The 22,356-nt window shown below is 49.6% G+C and overlaps 1 protein-coding gene across 1 annotated transcript; it reads right to left on the reverse strand.

Moving 5' to 3' along the window:
• Positions 1 to 3,141: 3,141 nt before the first annotated feature.
• On the reverse strand, positions 3,142 to 4,359 carry ZCCHC3 (zinc finger CCHC-type containing 3; the record flags this gene model as incomplete). Its single annotated transcript, XM_082857816.1, has 1 exon — positions 3,142 to 4,359. The coding sequence occupies one exon, from the start codon at positions 4,357 to 4,359 to the stop codon at positions 3,142 to 3,144; it is 1,218 nt and encodes a 405-aa protein (XP_082713942.1).
• Between the last annotated feature and the right edge of the window lie 17,997 nt (positions 4,360 to 22,356).

Genomic DNA, 22,356 nt, shown 5'->3' on the forward strand with positions numbered 1-22,356 from the left:
GGCCAGAGTGGAGGGTGTTAGGACAAAATGAAGCCTCTTAATACACTGACAAACCCTGTCACTTCCTCTTGGCCTTTTCCCAACCACATCTTCCTGTGACTCTCCAGCCAGCCTGAACACACCCTGTGCTCTAGTCTCCAGGTCTTTGCACAGGCTGCTTCTGTTGCTTGAATATCTTCTCCTTCTTCACTTGACTCCTTCATTTTGCAGGTTTCAGTCGAGACATCATCTCTTCTAGTAGAACTGCATTTGAGACAATTCTATACTCTTTTCTAGAACATTAAAAAATACTTAATATTATTTTAAAAATTGCTTCCTTATTACTTATCTGTAGCTCCCTCTGCAAGTGCACAGTCTTATTCACGGGCGTATGCAGAGTGCCTTTTGTCGGGTCTGGCTCTTAATGGCCTTCAGTATTGTTGTAAGCTGAACGAATGAATGTCAGCTAGTCAGCCAGCCTCAGGCTGGGGATCTCCACACACTTCCCAGGAGCCCATGAACAGTGAGGGATTGTAATTTGGGGGCTGCTAGATCAGGAGAGGAAGCTGGGGGAGGTTTGTTCTGCTCCAGCCCGTGGCTCAGTCCCCAGACTGCCAGGCTGGAGGCCCTGAAGCGGATAGGGGGGCGGGGAGGGGAAGGGCAGGGAAACAGTTTCTTCCTCTGCTCTCTCCAGTAGAGTTGGGGGGGAGGGGCAGAGAGAGGGAAGATTCCTTCCAAGGAGGCTCCTTGGCACAGTGCCTGCTAGGAGGAAGGGGGAGGGGACTATGATGAATACAGGCTTTTCCCCCCCACGTCAGGCCTCCAGCACAGTGCGGGAGGGAAACCCGTGGCAGAGGAGGGGGAGAGGAGGGGGAGAGAGAGGACAGAGGGAGGGAGGGAAGGAAGGAGGAGGGAAGACTGTGTTTGCCTTGGGAGACAGGAAGGAGAAAGGCTGAGCTGGCTCTGAAAGGCAGGATTCTGAAGAGCCAACCAGGCCTCAACTGTACCAGATCAGCTCTGGAAATACCCTCAAATCACTGAGTCAGAGAATCAATATACTGGGAACATTAATTCTTAGGATCAGCTCATCTTATCATCTCAGGGCTAGAAAATCCCTCAGAGGGTTGTGTCTGGAGTCTCCAGGGCTAGCTTGGAGGAGTGAGTCAGCTCCATGGGAAATTTCCTGGACCCTTTCTCTCTTCCTCCCTTATAGTTGGAAGAGATGGCATTTTTTCTAAAGCCCATGAACACTTTGTATCCAATTCAGTGCACTTCCAATAACTGTTAAGATGATGAAACTGACATCCTACCTCAGTTTTTCCCACTGGTTTGTAATCTCCTGAGGGCAGTCCCTCTCAGTCATGTTAGTACCATTCAGCACTGTGGTCTCAAACCTGGCTGCCCATCAGAGTTGCTTGGGGTGCTTACTAAAAATAGTTCACTCACTCCAGTGATTTCGATTGCTGGGAACTGAGTTAGGACTTAACACTTTAGTTTTAACAGTATGCTAAGTGATTATGATGCAAAGGTTTAGGTAACAATTCCCAAGGGCCTGGGAAAACATAGTAGGTGTTAAGTGTTGCCTGCGGGCTGGAAATGTATATGCAGAGTAAACAAATGGTGTGTGGGAAGCCTCGGTTGAACTAGGGTCTGTGAACCTATGCATCTAACATTTTGAAAGGAAATAGTGCAGCAGTGTTAGCAATACAAAAGATAAATATTTATTCAGAACAAAACTTTAAACAATCGATTTTACATTCTAAGCCACAAGAAAATAGCAAAACATAAAGGAAAGACAAAAACTAAAAGAAAAGCAGTGAACTGTCTTTTCTACTTTAAATTGATAACACTTAGTAGACCCAATGCCCTCTAGCTTGGCCTATTTCCCAAGTACATTTTAGAGTTAACAGCTCATTGGAATTCTGTTTTTCTCCTGAGAGTCCGGAGGTTGCAGATGAGCTCCAGTCGGCTGCTTCTCTGGGGATGCTAGCTATTGAGGCTAAGATGCAAATGTAAACCTTTCTTTACTCAGGAGCACCTCTATTTCTCACTGATGGCAATGAACGGGGAAGGGGAAGGCCACAAAGGAGCAGGGCCACTTTAATCCAGATATGGTACCCCAGGGGGCAATGAGTACACCCTGGATTATGTTCCTTTGTCCCTTCCTTATCTCCCAAGTATTCTGAAGCTCCTGCCAAAATCTTCTGCTTCCTTCCCCAGATGATTTCTTAGCATTCCCCTGGGCTTATTATTCTGGAAAGAGCAGACTTTCTGGGCCCTCAAGTGTTGAGGAAAATGTTGTGAGGTGTGAGAGGTAGTGGAATGAGCACCGGGCTTGGGGTCAGGGAACTCTACTCTAGGCTAGCTCTGGCACCAGACAGCTATGTGATTTTGATCCAGTCATTTAACCTCTCTGGTCTTGTTTCATCTGTTGGAAAACCAGCGGATTGGTCTAGACCAATTTTTAGGTCTTTTCCAGCAGGAAAATTCTAGATTCCATGATTCTGTGAAGAATGGTTTCTGAGCCACTGAAAGCGCTGTCACAAAGTCCATGCATTTTAATGCCATAAGAGAGGCCCTTGGCCACCATTCAGAGCCTATTGACTCAGGTTACATACACTTCTAACAACACTGGTTTCACAAATTCTCAGACCACATAGATTAGAAGCAGCAAATTAAAAGGGGACGGGATGAGCTGCAAAAGATAAGACACCCTGACAGAAGCCAGGGTCAACAATGTTCTCAATTCAACAAACATTGATGGAGTGCCGACCATGTGCTGCGCCCCTACCTAGCACTGGGGCACAAAGATGAGCAAGGCAGCCGGAAGAATGAAAATCCGGGGAGAAGACACGGGGTGGGGAGTAAAAAGTACCAGAAAAAAAATCTCCAAATACAAAAATGAAAATAAATTTTAAACAAGGGAGGGGAGACATATCTGCACACTACAGTTCTCGGTCGGTAGTCGTTACTGATGACAGAGTCACCAAATTCAAGAAAGGCTGAAATGGAGTAAACTCAGTTTAGGAAGGCAAAGTGAGATGTCTCTTGTAGTTTTAAGAAGATCTCCTTCAAAAACGATAAAAAATGGTTTAAAAAAAAGTTTTGGCACTTAAGAGGGGTAAGCTGGCTCTGTGTTCACCCTGGCAGGCAGGCGGGTGTTCAGTGCCCGGCCACGCCGGTTAGTTGAGCTGCCACAGAATTGTGAACCGCTTTGGGACACTGGGCAAAGGCGTGTCCTCGTTTGCCACAGAGGTTACACACGATGCCCTTCCGGCAGTAAGGGCTCAGGTGCCCCTCCTCCCCGCACCTGAAGCACCTGTCCTGTGTGCAGCTGCCACTCATGTGGGTCCGGGAACCACATTTAAAGCACGTCTTGGGCTGCCCCTTGTACCAGCTGTAGCCCCTCTCGGCCCCCAGGAAGAAGGCCCCCGGCAGGTGCCTGACCCCGCCCTCCCCCTGGCGCAGCTCGATCTCGCACTTGTACTCCCCGGTCCAGATCCCAAACCTGTCGGTCACTTTCACCGGCACGGCCAACACATCGCAGTGGCGCTTAAGCCAGGTCACGATGTCCTCCACGTCCACCGTCTCGTTCCGGAAGAGGATGAAGAGCGTCTTCAAGCTGGACTTGCTCCGCCCCAGCACCACAAAGTTCTCCCAGCAGTCCTCCTGCTCGCGCTTCTCCTCGTAGACGCGTAAGAATAGGGCCAGCTTCTCCGCCGAGCGGAAGCTCACGTCGAACTCCCGGCTGCCAGGGATCTGAATGACCGCGTAGATGTCGCTCGGGTCCATGCCGATGGAGCGCAGGATGAGCGCGCCCACCACGAAGTCCCGGGTTGGGCAGGCGCCCTCGTCTCCCTGGAAACAGATGCGCACGAGGAAGCGGCCCTTGCCCGGGCCCGCCGCGGGGCCAGCCGGCGTCGCCTGCTCGTCCTGTGGGGGCCGCTCGGCCGCGTCTTCGGCCGCGTCGGGCTTGGCCGGGGCCGCCATGGCCGCCACTTCGGCCTTCTTCCTCCTGCCCGCCTCGGCTGCGCCCTTCTTCTTGCGGGCGTCCGTCGCCTCGCCGGCCGGGTCTCTCCGGCGGCCCTTCGGGTCCCCGCGGCCGGCCGGGGGAAAGTCACCGAGGCCCGGCGCCGCCAGGCCCGCGGGGACGCTGAGCCCGCCGCGCGCGCCGTTACCGCCCTCCTCCTCCCGCCGCGGAGGCCGCGACTCGCGGAACTCGCCCTTCTTCTCGGCCAGGTTTTTCACCACCTGGGCCCAGCCCATCTTCTCGCGGCCGCCCTCGGCCTCCTCGGCCCGGGCCGCCGGGCGCGCAAGGGACAGGAGCTGCGTCCGCCCCCGCTTCCTCTCCTCCTCCGCGCCGCCGCCGCCGGTGGCCATTTTACCTCCTTCCCAGCATCCTCCACTCACTCCCGCAGCCAAAGGGCGCCCATGGCGCGCGCCCGCCCGCCCGGGGCTGTGGGGGTTTGGGCTTTTTTTTTTTTTTTTTTTTGAAATTCGACGCTTCTCTCCCCCGCCCCGCTAAGGTATTTACTTGCGGCGCTCGGCGGTCAGCGGCCGCGGGCCGGGAACCCCCTGGTAACGGCCAGGCCGCGTTTCCGTTAGTGCTCGCTCCAACCCTACCTCCTCGGCACCGAAGTGGGATGCGGAGCTTGGATCGCGTCCCTGTCCCTCGCGAGGTTTTGGCAGCCTTGGGCCTCGCTCTCGAGGATTTGGTATTTCGCAAGCGGTCCTCGATGATTTCATTCAAGCAGTTTTACTAACGGTCCATAGCCCGAAGGCGGGAGAGAGTTGAGGAAGATTTCGCCCATTTTGTTTTCATTTTTGTACCTTTTCTATTAAAAAAACAAAGACAAAACTTAGCCCTTCCTCCTCCCAGAGCAGATCACAATGCATTATTTTTCCAACGTTGGATTATGGACATTTTCAAACATACAAAAAGTGGAAAGAATTTTGCAGTGAACATTTTAACTATTTTATCTTTCATTAAAATTTTACTATACCTTATCACACTACGCCTGTATCCATCACTCCTTATTTTTTGATACATTTCTAAGTAAGTCATACTGAATTATTTTTTAAGAAGACCTCCATCATATTCATGATGACATATTGAGCGCTTAAGTGTTCGATAGTGTTCTAAGCACACTGCAAGCTTTATCACATGGAATCTTCCAAAACAATGTTGTAATTATACCCATTTTACAGGAGGCAGGGGCTTGGAGATGGGAGTTAAATCACTTGGCCAAGTGGCAGAGTTAACAGGCAGCCTCCACGCATAGGTGGCTTATACTTCTACTTCTTTGCTCTGACATTTTGGATAAAGGACTCTTTGGATCAGACTCTCCAAGAAACGCCTTCACACAGATTCCCTAACTAAAGTTAGCACTGGACGCAATCCTTATTCCTACCTCATGTGTCTCAACTGGTGCTTCAGAAGCATTGATAAAATTTGGGTAGTTGAGGGGGTGGTGCTTCAGAAGCATTGATAAAATTTGGGTGCTTCAGAAGCATTGATAAAATTTGGGTAGTTGAGGGGGTGGGGTTAATACCACCTTTTGTCAAACCTCAGCTTTGTCACGTGGGGCCAATGACCTCAGTTTTCACAGATCAATTTGCTCATCTATAACAAAGGGATATTAATATCTGTAAGGAACGGCACCAAAGACGGAGGAGAGCTTAAACAAGCTTTTTTTGGGTACGCTCCCGGACGAGGTTCACTGGTCCGAGAGAAAGGGGGCCAGAGAAGTCGCGCCCGGGCGAGGGTTTGGGCAGAATTTATAGGGGAAGAAGGGAAAGGGGTGTGGTGAATCCGGGAGGGCGCAGAGTAGTCCTTATTTGGTGGTCTCTTCGGTATCGTGGCAATATCTGGTGCTGGTCGCATCAGTCTTGGGACCGTTAGTCCCGCCCCTCAAAAGGCGGGAAGGCTGGGCCGGGTGGAAAGTCACCAGGTCAGTTCCTGGGACTGGGTGGGTGGGAGCTCTGGGCTGATGCAACCTGTGAGTCTGATTGCGTTCCCCTGCCTCTGGCCAATTGGCCTTACATCCCGACATCTTTGGTGTAATGGGGTGGCGTTCTGATCTCTGGCTACTTCCTGCTGAATGGGGGCGTCAAAAGGGGAGTTGGGCGACCAGAGGTCCGAGGCTTAAGGGAGACCAGTGGGGGGTTCTGTAGGAAGCAAGGTGTAAGGGCCGAGGAGCATTTGGTTTGTGGCCACCCGAGAAACTTCCTCCATGCGCCTGCGAAGGAACCTAAGAAAACAGGGAGCAAGCATGAACAAGATACAGATGAGAATTAAGGGGCCTAAGATTGGTGTTAGCCAGGTATAGAGGGTGGATCGCCACCAATCGGGAATTGGGGAGGTGGACTGTTGGGTGTTTGCGTTGGAGTTCTTCTCTTAAGCGATGGAGGGCGTTTACGTTGTCTTCGATGAGTCCTGTTTCATTGATGTAATAGCACCATTCCTCCTGTAGGAAGAGGCAGGTACCTCTTTTGTCGGCCGTCAGGAGATCCAGGGCTCGTCGATTCTGGAGAGCGACTCGGGCTATGGAGGTGATTTGGCGCTGGAGAGAGGAGATGGAGGCGGCGGAGGCTTCAATGGCTAGCTGGAGTTTATGTTCTAAGTCGCGGGATGTCGAAACACTATGTGTCAGAGCTCCCCGCCCCCCCCCCCCCCCCAGGCCTGCAGTGACCAGGGAGGAGGCGAGAGAGATGCCTGCGACCAGAGGAAGAAAGATAGCTCTTTTCCATCGGGTAAAGGGCGGCGTGATTAGCGAGGAAAATTCGGCTTGGCTATACAGTGTGAGTTGTGGGATGAGAGTAACGGGGATACATGAGAAGGGGGAAGAAGAATTGATCTTTTTTGTGAGGGAACCATTGCACCACAAAAACATGCCTGGTGGTGCTTCAATTGATGTGTTTACCGTGAGGGATGAACTGCAAAGAAGCCCAGTATCAGCTAGATTTGGGCGGCTGCCGTAACAGATGGTGAGATTTTTTGAATCAAGGAATATGGGGACTTTTAACGGGGAAAAAGGTGGGTTTTGGGAGGTGTAGGAAGTAGAATTGAAGGGCTGGTCGAGTGGGACAGCAGCCAAGTGTGGCCAGCCAAGCGAGGCACATAGAAAGCAGTCGGAGATGTTACCTATTCCTGTGTGGTTGAGTATCTGTACTGCTTGACGGATGAGGGTCAACCAAGAAAAAGGATCCTCTTTGTGTTCGGGGTGGGGTAGTTGATGTCTTAGGGCTTGTTCTGTTTCCTGGATGGCAGTGGCTTGTTTGCTCAACTGTTGGATAACTTTGGGAATCAAGCTAATGTAGGAGCGAAAAATCTTAAAAGACCCTACAGGATAAGTATCAGTTGCCCATCGGTAAATTTTTCCTTGTACCCCTTGTCCCCATCTTGTATCCCAGGGATCCTTGATGTTAAGGGATAGGCTACCCCTGCCATCCTTGGTGACTAGGTAAGATTGTCAGAGTAAGTCTGTAGTGCCTAATTTTGCCACGTGGATGTTACATGAGCGGTAGGGGCACCCCCCGTATGTGTCTGTCCACCAGTGACAGTAGTCTTTAGTTTGGTTGTAGTTGAAACAGACAACGGGAGATTCCTGGCCTAGCCAATTACCTTGCCAAATTAAATGTGGGAAGGAAAAGTTAACGGTCACCATGGCCCGGCATCCACCTGGTTGGCAGTCTCCTGTCCCCAGGACCTGGGCATGGGCTCGACCATCAGCTTGCCATGTCCCGTTGATGTAGAAGCGCCATAGGGACGTCTGTTGAGTCCTGGGTGGCAGGAAAGTAGCAGGAGGAGAGGCAGGGCAGTGGATAAGCCGTAACCTTGTGGGACCCAGCAGTTGGGTTGACTAGTTTTCTGAGGTTGGGGCCACTTTAAGATGGGAGACATGGTACCAGGAGGAGTGTCCTAGAAGTATGGCCGCCGTGAGGGTGGTGAGGACCACTGTATGAGGGCCTGTCCACCGTGGCTTAAGGGATTGGGAGTGTAAGTCCCTGAGGAGGACACTATCTCCAGGTTGTAGAGGGAGAGAGGAAGTTTCAGAGACAGCCAGTGTCGGTAGATGACGGTCAGCATATTCGCCGAGAAGACGGCGAAGCAGGGAGAGGCAGGGAAGGTAGGAGGCTAGGGGTGGACTCTGGGTTGGTAGGTCGTGAAGGAGGAAAGGGCGGCCGTAAAGTAGTTCAAATGGACTGAGACCAGTAGGAGTCCGAGGTGAGGCTCGGATTCGGGTAAGGACTAGAGGAAGCAGGTCGGGCCATGAGACATGGACCTCAAGGGACAGTTTGGTGAGGTGGTCTTTTAAGATCCCATTGGAGCATTCAACCTTACCGGATGATTGGGGGTGGTAGGGGATATGGAGTTTCCAGGTGATCTGGAGAGCCTCGGATACCTGTTGAACCACCTGAGAGACAAAGGCGGGTCCATTATCCGACTGGATGGAGACCGGCAGACCAAATCGGGGGATGATGTATTGAAGCAGGATGGTGGCGACCGTGTCTGCCGTTTCTCGAGTTGTTGGCTAGACCTCGATCCAATCTGAAAAGGTGTCAATGAGAGTGAGCAGATATCGGAAGCGTTTGCAGCGGGGCATATGGGTAAAGTCGATCTGCCAGTCTTCACCAGGCTAATGTCCACGCATCTGGTGTGTAGGAATTCGGGGCCGTAGGCCTCCTTGTGGGGAGACGGATGCGCAGGTTTGGCAGGCCATGTGAGTCTTTGAGATAGCCTCTCTAAGTCCTGGCAGATGAAAGAGGGGGTCCAAAAAACGGAACATTGCTTCTGGACCAATGTGTAAGGATTTATGGATGTCTGATAGGAGGCCAGCTGCTTGGGCCAGAGGTAGGGCAATTTTGTTGTCTATAAAAATCCATCCTTTGTTGTCTTTGTGTCCCCCTTTTGAGAGTAAGGCAGCTTCCTCGTGCGGGGTATATGTGGGTTGGGTAGGACTGGTGAAAAATAGAAGTGGAGCTGGAGGATCCCCCTTGTGCTATTGGGTTGGATGGGAGTTGATGACCCCTGCAATGGATAACTACTACTTCTTTAGGAAGCTGGAGGGCCTCCAGTTTTGCAATGAGGGAAGCGTTGACCACTGGGGATCCCTTAGTGGTCAGAAATCCATGTTCCCTCCATAGTGCTGAGTGGCTGTGTGCAATGAGAAAGGCATATTTAGAGTCTGTGTAGATGTTAACCCTTTGGTCTTTGGAAAGGTTAAGGGCTCGTGTAAGTGCGATCAGTTCAGCCTTTTGGGAGGTCGTTCCTTCTGGGAGGCTGTTAGCCTCGATAATAGTTGAGATAGTTACCACCGCGTAGGCTGCCCATCGGCGTCCGTCAGGACAGAGTATTGAGCTGCCATCTACGAAGAGGGTGCGGTCCGGGTTTAACAGTGGAGTATCAAAGAGTCCCTCCCTCGGCGGGCTGAGGGCCTCTACGACTTGGGGGCAGGAGTGGGAAGGGGAGGTCCCGGTGTCGGAAATGGGCAAGAGGGAGGCTGGGTTTAGGCGAGGGGGGGAGGGGAAGGTCAAGGGAGATAGCAGTGTTTTCGATGAACAGCAGGTGGAATTCCTAGATGCGAGAGGGACCCGAGAGAGAGAGACTGGTGGCCTAGGAGGTCGACCAGCCGGTGGGAGGAAAACACGCTTAGTGGGTGGGCCAGGGTCAGTTTGAGTGTTTGTTTGGTCAGTTCGGCTGCCGCTGCTAGGGCCCGAAGGCATGGTTGCCATCCCCGAATGGTTGGGTCTAGCTGTTTGGAGAGGTAAGCCACGGGGCGGTAGGAAGGCCCTACAGGCTGGGCAAGGAGTCCAGTGGCTATTCCGGCCCGTTCATCCACAAAAAGGTGAAAAGGTCGGTTTGGGTTGGGCAGAGAAAGGGGAGGAGAAGATATCAGAGCATTACGGAGGGTGAGAAAGGCCTGTCGAACGGCGGAAGGAGAGGTGAGGGGTCCTTGAGGGGTTTCTTTAGCGGCTAGATATAAAGGTTTAGCGAGGAGAGCAAAGTTAGGGATCCAGTGTCGGAAAAATCCTATAAGGCCCAAAAAGGAGAGAATTTGTTCCACTGTTTCCGGAGGCTGGAGTTCACGGATAATCCGGGTGCGTTCGGCTGTTAGACCTTTTGTGGTAGGGGTAAGGTGGAACCCCAGGTAGGTTACAAGAAGTTACAGATAACTGAGCCTTGGCTGGGGAGACCCGATAACCAATAACCGCGAGAGCCAAGGTAATTAAGGAGATCTGCAGTGTGTTGTCTTGAGAGGCTGAGAGATGGGCTACATAGGAGGAGGTCATCTACATATTGAAGGAGTGTGCTGGGGGTAAGGGAGCAGGAAGTGAGGTCCCGTGCCAGCGCCTGACCAAAGAGGTGAGGACTGTCGCGGAAGCCCTGGGGAAGAACTGTCCAGGTGAGCTGACTGGAAGTATGAGTATCCGGATCCGTCCAGGTAAAGGCGAAGAGGAGATAGGAGTCGGGATGTAGGGGGATAGTGAAAAAGGCATCTTTGAGATCCAGAACCGTAAAGTGGGTTGTGGATGGGGGGATATGGGAGAGCAAGGTGTATGGGTTTGGTACTACTGGGTGGAGAGGAATTATGGCTTCATTGATTAGTCGGAGGTCCTGGACCAGGCGACAATCCACAGAGGCCTTGCAGACAGGCAGGATGGGGGTGTTGCAGGGAGAGTCAGTGGGGATAAGGAGTCCCTGGTTTAGGAGTCTGGTGATAATAGGTTGTAGGCCCCTAAGGTGAGTCTCAGAGATGGGAAATTGGGGCCTTGATGGAAATTTGGAGGGGTCCTTTAGGCGGATGAGGACGGGGGAATGGTGTGTTGCTATTATGGGCTTAGAAGTATCCCAGACTTGGGGATTGATTGGGTTCGGTGTGATTGGAAGAGGGGGATAGGAGGGGGAGGGTTCTAGAGACAGGCCGAGAAGAGGAAGCAGGAGTTGGGAGGAGGGGACCTTAGGGTCAAGTCTAACCAGTTGGAGGGAGGCCCCTAAGTGGAAAAGGACATCTCGGCCTAGCAAGGGAACTGGGCAGGATGGTATGACTAAGAAGGAATGAGTAAAAGGGAGTCCTTCGATATGACATGGGAGTGGACCGGTCTGGAGTGGGAAGGATGGTTTGCCATCAGTACCCATGACCGAGATCTGGGAAGGAGAAACTGGCCCGGAATAGGTAGGCAGGACCGAATAGGTAGCCCCCGTGTCCACCAGAAATGAGATGGACTTACCCGCTACCTGTAATGTTACCCTGGGCTCGGCGAGGGTGATGGGGGTCTTCGAGTCCAGGCGCCGTCAGTCGTCAGCCAATCCCAGTAGTTCGAGTGGTAATGCCGTTGGGACGGCCTGCCCCCGCGTGGAGACGCTGAGGGAGGGCCAGTCGTAGGGCAGTCACTCTTCCAGTGGCCCGTTAGCCCGCAGCTGGGACAGGGCTTAGAAGGAGGTCGGGGATTGGGACATTGGCGAGCCCAGTGCCCCCCTTTTCCACACTTGAAGCAGGCCCCTGGTGGGGTTGCCTTCGGCGGGTTCCGTGGACGTTGTCCATGGGAGATGGCCGGCCGCAGGGCGTCTACGAGGGCTTGGGTCTGGAGGGCCACCTTCTGGTGCATCCGAGCCTGTCGGCTGGATTCTGCCAAATCCTCACGGCCCTTGTAGACTTTAAAGGCCATCTTTACCAGAGCTTGAATAGGGGTTTGAGGGCCGTCTTCTGCCCGTTTTAATTTCTTTTGGATGTCCGGGGCTGATTGGGTAATAAAATGTGTGGCTAGGACCGCTGCCCCTGCTGGGGTGTCGGGATCCAGCCAGGTGTAGAGAGTTAAGGCCTCTGTAAGGTGATTGAGAAAGATAGTTGGATTTTCGTTAGGTTCTTGGGTTATCTCTTTTAGTTTTTCAAAATTATCCACCTTATGACCGGCAGCCTGCATGCCAGCCAGGAGGCATTGGATCATGAGGTCGCGTTTACGACGGCCATCCTGGCCGTCCTGATAAGTCCAGCCTGGATCGGTGTCAGGTACGGCAGTCGCTCCGACAGGCATGGAGTTGTCAGTAAGGTGAACCTGATCTGCATGGTTTCGGGCAGCAGTTTGAATTCTTTCCCTTTCGTCAGGGGTTAAGGTAGAGGACAGAACCACAAAGATATCGTGCCAGGTTAGATCGTAAGCTTGAGAGAGGTAGCGAAATTCTTTGATGGAGCGGGAAGAGTCGGCAGAAAAGGAGCCTAGTAGCTTTTCTATTTGAGAGAGGTCTTGGAGGGAAAAGGGAACATGAACTAGAAGGTCTGGGTCCTGGGAGTCGTGGTGGTGGGAGCGGGTGTGTGAGCTGACTGGCGAGGAGAGGGGTGATGAGAGAGAGACGGAGGGAGAGGAAGCGGGGGAAGGGGGGACCAAGGGGGAGGTTGCCGGGGGGGAGCGGGGGAGCGGTGGGGGGCGATGGAGTGGGCTCAGGAGGGAGAGGGGCCGGTCTAGGGTAGGGTGGGGGTTGGAGAGGAGCTCTGGAGGGGGGAGAGGCGAGAGATTCAGGACGGTCGGTTAGTAGGGAGGAATCATCGTCCAAGGGGATTGAGGTTTTGGATGGAGGAGATGTTTGTTTGGGAAGGAGGATTTGAGAGGTAGAACAATTGACGCAAAGGGAGGGGCGAGAGCGCAAAACCCAAAAAACCTGGACATAGGGGACCTCAGACCATTTGCCCGTCCTGCGGCAGTAATTATCTAGATCACGGAGGATGTTAAAATCGAAAGTCCCTTCAGGAGGCCATTTGGATTGATTGTCTAGAGGATATTGTGGCCAGGCCACAGTGGAATAGAAAATAAGCCGTCGGCGACGGAGATCTTGGGAGAAACCGAGGGCTGTAAAATTGGCTAGGAGACACCCCAGGGGCGTCTTAGGATCTGGTTTCGATTGTGAGGTTCCCATGATCCCCAGTCTGTCCCTGAGTGAATGGAGAGGGAGAGAGGCGTCCCTGGTCTCAGTCTCCAATTCACGGCAGGTCGCAGGGCGGTCAGGCGATTGGGACGTCTCCACAGTTGCCCGAGGCCCGGAGAGAGAACGGAGGAGTCCCTGACTCGGCCGTGATTAGGGACAGGGAGTCCGGTGGGCAGGGACTCTGGGGGTCGGAGGGAACAAGGGAGGGGACTTACCCCGTTTTCCGCCGGATCGGGTGGATGAGTAGAGGTTCCCTGGTTGTCTCCTGGGGGAGGGGAGGAGCGGCCCGCACGGTAACCCGCGGGGTTTGGTACCCCTCCCGGGTTTCGGCACCAAATGTAAGGAACGGCACCAAAGACGGAGGAGAGCTTAAACAAGCTTTATTTGGGCACGCTCCCGGGCGAGGTTCACTGGTCCAAGAGAAAGGGGGCCAGAGAAGTCGCGCCCGGGCGAGGGTTTGGGCAGAATTTATAGGGGAAGAAGGGAAAGGGGTGTGGTGAATCCGGGAGGGCGCAGAGTAGTCCTTATTTGGTGGTCTCTTCGGGTATCGTGGCAATATCTGGTGCCGGTCGCATCAGTCTTGGGACCGTTAGTCCCGCCCCTCAAAAGGCGGGAAGGCTGGGCCGGGTGGAAAGTCACCAGGTCAGTTCCTGGGACTGGGTGGGTGGGAGCTCTGGGCTGATGCAACCTGTGAGTCTGATTGCGTTCCCCTGCCTCGGGCCAGTTGGCCTTACAATATCTACTCTCAGAGGACGAATGTGGAGGTCCAAGGAGATAACCTGTGTCAAAGAGCTTAGTCCACAATGGGTTTCCAGGGAAGGTTATTCTTCCTTTCTACCGGTGTTGGATTTTTTCCTATTTCTCTTGCAGCTCTGCTTAGCATCTGGGAGTCCCTGTGAGTTCTTAAGATCTTTCCCTTTACTCGGATTCCAGTACTAGTTTCAGGAAGACAGCATCTCCAACTCTTGTGCTATTTGACCTTCCGATTCCCTCACTTTATAACTCCCGACGTGCTCTCATCCATCCCTTCTCTGCCACACATCCCCAGGATCGTACTGGGATCATTAACCAGAAGCATCAAAGTCTTAGGTTCACACATTCCACTCTTTTATTCTTTCTGCTTGCCTGCTCAGATCTTTCCATGGTGAGGGTATTTACATAGCCAAACCGAACCCATGTATTTTAACTAATCTCTCTTCCTTGTCCTTCTTCTTCGAGGTTGTCTCAGCTATATTTGGATCCGCTGTATAAATTTTAGAACCAGCTTACTAAATTCCAGGAAACCACTTCTGGGGATTTTAATTGGGTTTGCATTGCATTTATACAGAATTGCCATATTGTAATGCTGACTCTCCCCATTAGTGACCCTCCTGGATTTCTCATTTATGTAAGTCTTATTTTATGAATTTCAATAACATTTTATAGTTTTCTTCCTAAAGATTTTGAAGGGCATTTATTCCAAGGTGCCTTGGTTGCTGTTGTAAATGGTATCTTTAGAAATCACACATTTGTTTTCAGTACTTAAAGGAAACATAATTGAATTTTTTGTATTGAACTCATATCTAGCAACAATGCTGAAATCTTTTAAGATTTCCAATGGCTTTTGGAATCAATTTGCTTTTCTATGTTGACAATCATATTGTCTGCAAATAACGAAGGTTTTTTTCTTTTTCTGTTTAGATCTTACCCTTTTTCTTGTCTTACTGCACTAGACAGGACCCCTTATGTAACCAACATATATTAGGCATTTTTGTTTTGTTTCTGACTATTAAAATACCTGTTTGTATTTTGAAAAGGTTTGGTCTGTGGACTGGGGTCTGGCTCCATCTCAATTTTACTAACCATATCTTCTTCTATCATAAGATTTTGTTGGTATGGGTATGGCCATTCTTTCCATCAATGCCGTTTTTCTCAAGTCAACTTTTGCAGATCCAGGTTTTCTATACTCTCTTTTTACTTTTATTTCTTGTTGATGATCACTATGAACACTGTGAATTGGATACAAGACTGAACGCTTGTATTTATTTCTCACTGAATTTATTCAAAAATTGTCAGCCATTGTCCTCAGCAGTGCTCCAGCAGTCACCTTGGTCTATTGCAGAGATCACTGAACCAGGAGGTGCGGGGCCAAGCAGGTATCCTGCGAGCAAAGCTGTGCAGATGGGCACCGAAGCCATCTGAAGATGGCAGCCTTTACTCATTTCTGGCAGATCATCACCACAGAGGGTTATCAGAATTGGTCAGTTTGGCATCTCAGTCTGGGTTCTTATGGACAGAGTTTTGGAATTTGCGCTATTTTTAAAAAGCTAGTTGGGAGACTGGGGAGGAGGCATGATTTGAGGTGGACTTTGAAAGAACAGGTTCTGAAGAGCAAGAGAGAAAAACAGTCTGTGGGTTAGAATTATTGTTCCTATTCACAGATGAGGAAATTAGGCTCGATCATGGAAGTGAGTTGCCCAGTGTCACAAAGCTTGTAGTATCTTAGTGATTGTCAAAATCTGAACCCCCATCAGCCCAACTCTAAAGCTTAAATGGTTAGCCACTTACGTGCTTCTGCCTCATGTCTGCGAAATGGAGATAACCATGCCTACATCAAAGTTACTGTTTACTAACAACTTACATTCATGGTTGTATTAGCACACAAGCTAGGCTCCTTTTTTTTCCCCCAGATGCTGATTACACCTGTTTAATTAATTAACAATACAACAATTTTAACAGGGTAACATGGTCCAGAGAAAACTGTTACATTATGCACTTGATATTTCATTAAAATTTTTTCCTTAAAACTAAAAGGTTTCATTATAACAGATACATTTCAAATGTACTTTATTAAATCATTGCTAATTAGAGCCTAAGCAATTATAAAGAAATTACACAATGATATTCAACCAGAAGTTATTTTTCTGGACATATAGACATATTAATGTACTTCTGTTGAAAAATTTTAATCTCCAGCAAAAATAACTGCATGTAGACATTATTCTGTTTTCTGGGAGAGATCTGGGAGGACAATAAAGGGCTGGGTGTATTTATAAGAATAGGCCAGTAGCTGTTTCCATCAGGGAGGTGGTACTAATCAGTATTGAGACTCAATACTCAGATAAATTTCAGGTTAAAAACGTTTGTTAAGATAGGTGATAATTGGGCTATTTTTATATTGACAACTGAGACAAAACTATAAACTGTCAGTGAATGTTTAGGGACCCAGAACCAAGAGGGCCTTATGGTGAGGTCGTCAGTTAAATAATTAGCACATACAAATCAAAGACTCTGTTCAGGACAACCGAGCCACACCCACTGCCTGATGGACAGGATTCACCTATTAACCTCATCGCTTTATAGAGTCTGCCTAACACGAGAAAGTCCTCCAAGTTCTGATAGCCAGATACTGACAAGAAAGGCTGTTGAAACTTATTTAATTAGGCACATTGAAGTACTACTGCTATTAGGAGTCTGTTTATAAAGATTTTCCATCATACATTATTACAATATTTTTTCGGGTAAAAAACTTGGTTTCAACTGTTACAGTCATAAAAGTATTTCCCCTGGGATTTCCTCCACATAGGGAAGTTATCCATATAATTATTTTTAAATAGTCTTCCTAACTTTGGGAAAACTTTGCCCTCCCCCCAACACACACACACACACGCCATGTGTGTGTCTTCTTCAGTTACTTTCATCAGTGTTTTGTAGTTTTCATTGTACAAATCTTTCACTTCTTTGGTTAAATTTTTAAAACATTTTATTGGCGTATAGTTGATTTACAATTTTGTGTTAGTTTCAGGTGTATAACAAAATGATTCAGTTATACATACACATATATTCATTTTCAGATTCTTTTCCCTTATAGGTTATTACAAAATACTGAGTATAGTTCCCTGTGCTATACAGTAGGTCCTTGTTATCTATTTTATATATAGTAGTGTGTATATGTTAATCTCATCCTCCTAATTTATCTCCCCCACCTTTGGTAACCATGAATTCTACGTCTGTGGGTCTATTTCTGTTTTGTAAATAAGTTCATTTGTATCTTTTTTTTTTTCAGATTCCACATATAAGTGATATCATATGATACTTGTCTTTCTCTGACTGACTTACTTCACTTAGTATGATAATCTCTAGGTCCATCCATGGAAATGAGATCGTGAAATGGTCAGCCCATGTGCCCAGTAAAAATTCTAATACTACAGAAGAAGGTAGAGTGGATATTGGAGGCCATTAGCAGTCTTTACCACAATGGTGCTAGTCTTTAAAACGAAACAGTGAAGTAGGCATTATTATGCCTATTTTACTGACAAATATATTGAGGTTCAGAGAAATGAAGCAACTTGCTTAAGGGTGAGCTGGGATTGGAACCCTGACTCATGTTTGACTCACCATGTTCTACTCCCTCCCCAATGAAATTGTTCCTTTGTGAGTTTTGCTGCTTCTCTTTTGTTTCCTTCTCACTCGGTAGTGCAATGTTAGCATGGATGTCTACACTCTCTGGGCTGTGAGCCTTCCTCCAAATTCTTATTCTCTGGCATAATAATCATGTCCCAGAGGGAGAAGATCGTGGACTTGCAAAGGCTGGGTGCTGTGGGGCCACATGTGTGAGCTGTTACTTCAGTATTTGCAACAGATGTTGGAAAGCAAGTCTATAAACTGCAACCTCTTCATGAAAGAGCAGTGTAGCCAGCCGACCCAAGAGAAGGAGGCCAAGGCCAAGAGAAGAAAAAGCCACTTGACTCTCAGGGTCTGGACCTGGATCAACATCAGCCTATTCCATGGGAATGTGAAGCTGGTAGAGTCCATGAAGGGGACATGATCAGAAGCCCAGTATTATGTCCACATGGACAAACTCTTTGACATTTTTCTGAGACCTGTCTTGGCATTGGGTGTGGCTGGTGCACGTGCATGGGGAGCGAGCTGGAATACAGGTACAAGAGCACCTTCTGTGATATCATCAGGTTGTACTGGACTCTCAGCAGACACTGCCAGCAAAGGAGCACCTTGCAGAGTATGACTTGGGGTCCAAACTGATAGTTTCCAAGATGCTCAACTGAAGATGCCAACTCTATCCCATCAGCATGCAAGCAAATCCTATCAGGCTACGCACATTGATTCTGGCTCTTTAGGACTGCTTGACTAAGTTTGTCCTCCTATATCCTCTCACCACCAAGTGGGTCCAGGAGGACACCCTGTTGGACATCTTCACTGTGCTCAGGGAACCCAGAGTCTTGCAGACTAGTATTGATGATATTTCTTCATCCAGATTGACAAGGGCTCACACAAATGTGGCCAAGCTGAAGATGGCCCAGGAATATGACAGGGCTCGTGGCTTGTAGATGCACCACTCTGATCTCTGCCTCTCTCGTTACATGGCATTCTCACTGTGTCTGGGTCTCTCTTATCTTCTTATAAGGACATTAGTCATATTGCATTAAGGGCCCAGCCTTTGCCAGTATGACCTCCTCTTAACTAATTACATTTGTAACAACCCTAGTTCCAAATAAGGTCATATTCGGGCTTCCCTGGTGGCGCAGTGGTTGAGAGTCCGCCTGCCGATGCAGGGGACACGGGTTCGTGCCCCGGTCCGGGAAGATCCCACATGACGCGGAGCGGCTGGGCCCGTGAGCCACGGCCACTGAACCTGTGCGTCCGGAGCCTGTGCTCCGCAACGGGAGACGCCACAACAGTGAGAGGCCCGCGTACCGCAAAAAAAACAAAAATAAAAACAAATAAGGTCATATTCTGAAACTCTGAGAAGGACACGAATTTGGGGGAAACACCATTCAACCCAGTGCACTGTTGACGGCTTAGACGCAGAGCAATGACACACAGCACTAGCCCCAGGGTCTGTAGTTTGTTCAGATGATGAAAAACTCAACTTACCACAAGGTTATCTGCCACAGCCCCCATGAAGCCATGTTTGTCTGCAAAGCCAGGCTTGGCCTGGCAACTCCAAGTCACCCCAGGAAGTTATGCTCACACTTAGGACCGGATAGGATTCGAAGAGGGAACAGAGACAACTGAAGAATAGCATCCATGTGCAACAAGAAGACAACAGAGAGATGAGACCTGGGCGTGAATTCAATGTTGTTCTTTCACATGTAGCTTTCATTAGAATATTTCTGGCCTGAAAGTACCAGAAAACTCAACTCACAATGGCACACTCAATAAGGTGATTTGTTATTTAACCTCCAGTACTTTCTAGATACGTGACAGGATTGGTTAATTTAATGACTCAGCATGGCTATTAAGGAACAAGTTTCTTCAACTTTCTTCTTCCATTTCCAGGATGTCCTCTTCAGCTAACTGTCCTCACAGTCCTGCAATTCCAGCAATGTCACACAGATATGATGATGTCTAGTAATAGACAAGGGAATGTTTTTCTGCAATGTCTTTTTATAAAAGTGTGATGACAGTCTTTCCCCAAAGTTGCTGAGTAGACTTCCCACCCTGTCTCCTTGGTCAGACTTTTATCCCATGCCTATTACCAAACCGGTAAGGGAAATGGGCCCACCAAGCCTAGCTCAGACCAATCATGACTACCAGAGCTGGAACTGGAGCTGGAACTGGGGCTGGGGCTGGGACCTGCCTCCTCTAAAGCAAGTGAGCACCTGAACAAGATGAGGGTCCATTAGCTGGGATGAAGGGGAGGAATGGCTGTTGGGTAGACAACCCTCAGGTCTACCACATACTGCTACCTCCTACTTCTTATCGGTTTCCTGGCAGAACCTCCCTGCTGCAGTGCTGTGGCTCTGCAAATGGGGTGCCTGACATAGTGCTTCCCTCAGCCCTAGGGGCAGCTGGGAGGGTCTTGAATGCCCAGAGTATCCATGCTGATTGCTTTTGCCATAGCAGTCCCTTCTGTCGACCACAGCGTGCAGTGCTATTTATAACATTCTCCTATGATTTTTAAGAGGGGGAGAAGGTTGGGAGCTCTGGCCTTGTGGTCTATAGTAACATTCCCCTATTAGAGTGTGAGTGCTTTTAAATTATTTGCTCCCTCCAATTTATTTTTTATTTTTTAAATTAATTAATTAATTTCCAATTTATTTTTTAAACTGGAACGCACTTTAAAATCTGTGCTCTATCTAGCAAATCTGGGGTGTGGAGGGAGAACTGGAGTGGCGTAAGGGTGGGAGCTGGTACTGTAGTCCCAGAGTGAAAGTGGGGTATATGTTTGTACAGGTGGTGGTAGTAGTAAGCGGTCTTATTCCAGATTACTTTGAAGGTATTGCTGACAGATTTGGTTGTGGGATGAGGATGAGTCAAAAGATGAGTTAAGAATGACTGCAGGGGAATTCCCTGGAGGTTCAGGTCCAGTGGTTAGGGCTCCGCGCTGCAGGCAGCATGTTTGATCCCTGGTGGGGGGAAATAAGATCCCTCATGCCGTGTGGTGCGGGAGAGTGGGGGTGGAGAATGAAAAAGAATGACTCCAGAAAAAGAGTTGCCACTTTGAGTTGGGGAAGAATGCTTCTGGGGAAATATTCAGTGTTAGAGTTGCCCCTTAGGCGCCCAGGTGGAGATGTTGAATAGGCAGTTGGATGTATGTGTCTGGAATTCAATGGAGAGGCTAGAGAATTGAGTCTGGGAGGCATCTAGAGTTGGCATCTGAAGTCACAAGACCGGAAGGGAGCACAAATGTAGTGAGAATGGACAGAGAAAAAGAGAGGGCTCGGTCTGAGTCCTGGGGCGACCTGGGAGTAAAGGGAGAAGAGGAGAAACCAGGAAAGGAGAAGAGAAGTAGGTAGGAAGCAACACAAGAGAGTGGTTTGCTGGACACCAGTTTAGAAAGTGTGTCAAGGAGGGAGTGATCTGTTGTGTCAAATGCTGCAGACAGGCTGAGTAAGATGAGGGCTGAGAGGTGACCGTGGGGATTAGCAAAACGGAGGTCACTGGTAGTGTTGACAAGGGCAGTTTCAGAGGAGAGGTGGAGAGTGAAAGCCTGACTGAACAGGCGGAAAGGAATGGGAAACAGTAGGCAAACCTCTCTAGAAGTTTTGCTGTAAAGTGAAGCAGAAACAGGAGGGTAGCTGGATGCTAAGTGGTCACTTTTTTTAATAGGAGAAATTAAAATATGTTGGTAAAGCGATGAGAATAATACAGAGGAAGGGGTGATGGAGAAAACGGGGAGAATTGCCCAGGGAATATCATAGAGAAAATGAGTGAGGACAGGATTCAGTGCACAATTGTAGGAATCGGTGTCAGTAGGCAGTTTACACATAGTCTCAGGAGGGAGGCATGTAGGTGGGTAAATGAAGTGATGTGAAATTATGAGTTTACCGAGCCCCGTGATTTTCCTCGTAAAATAGGAAGCAACGTCATTAGCCAAGAGTAAGGATGGAGAAGGAAGTGATGGAGGTTTGCTGAGAGGAGAAATATGACTTGATTCTTTAGCATGATAGGCTGGGCCAGCTGAGGGGAATTTGAAACCACGATGAGAAGAATGTGGAGAGAGCTACTTTTTCCCTTGCGATACTCGTTCCTCTAGGCGCTCGGTAGTCTGCGTCCGTTTCCTTGGAGACCAAGACAGGCAAGAAAGCGGCAGGTCTCGCTGGGAAGTTTGAGTGGCCTTGGTTACCGCGCGACCCACGCTGAGACAAGGAAGTTGGAGAAGCCGAACAAATAGGCATCCCAAAAATTCGGGGCCCCAAGGCCTCCGGACTCTTCTTCCATTCCCTCTAATGGCGCGCGTCTTTCCGAGGTACGTAAAAGGCGTATGGAGGGGCTGTGGACCGCGCATGCGTGCGCCCAACCTATCTCTGGCTGGGTCCTCGCCGGGTGTTGTCCCAAGGCCTTTTGACCCCGCCCTCCGCCCCCCGCCCCATCTCCCTAGCCCCGCCTCTCCCTCGAGCTCTCCAGCCCCTGCTTGGCTTGTGTCCCTAGTGGGTGAGGTTTCGGCTTCGAGACCCCATGCCAGTTTCACGTTTGCTGCTTGCATCCCGTGGGTTGGGAATGATGGGAGTTCTTTCCCGCCCCAACACTTTCCAGACTCAACCACGCTGGGATTTGCTCCACAGTCCCCCAGTTCCAGGTTCTGGTGAGTCCAAGAGGGCTAGGGAAGGTATGTGGGTGGCGCTTGCTGACCCTGGGCTTGCAGTCAGCTTGCTCTCAACGCCCACGGCGGTGACTGTCCTGGGCAATAGAATCCAGAAACCTGAATTCCAGGCCCGGCTCTGTCATGCATTTGCTGTGGGACCCGGGGCGTGGCTCTGAAGCTCAGTTTTCTCACCACCTATCAGGATGTAAGGGTGTATTATGCTGCTCTCTTATTTATCTCTGATTGCTTTCCTGTTGGGTCTTTTCCATGCCTTCTGTTTCTCACAGTTCTTAGCACCTCCCAGCCGATGTGCTTAGTAAATTCTGGCTGGCTGCTGAAAAAGTGATAGCTAACACTTATGGAACACTTACCACATGCTTTACAAATATCATCTTTTGGAATTTTTGTACCAACCTGTGGAGGTAGC

This window comes from Leucopleurus acutus (genome assembly GCF_964270905.1).
Source record: "Leucopleurus acutus genome assembly, chromosome: 16".
Classification (NCBI taxonomy): Eukaryota; Metazoa; Chordata; class Mammalia; order Artiodactyla; family Delphinidae; genus Leucopleurus; species Leucopleurus acutus.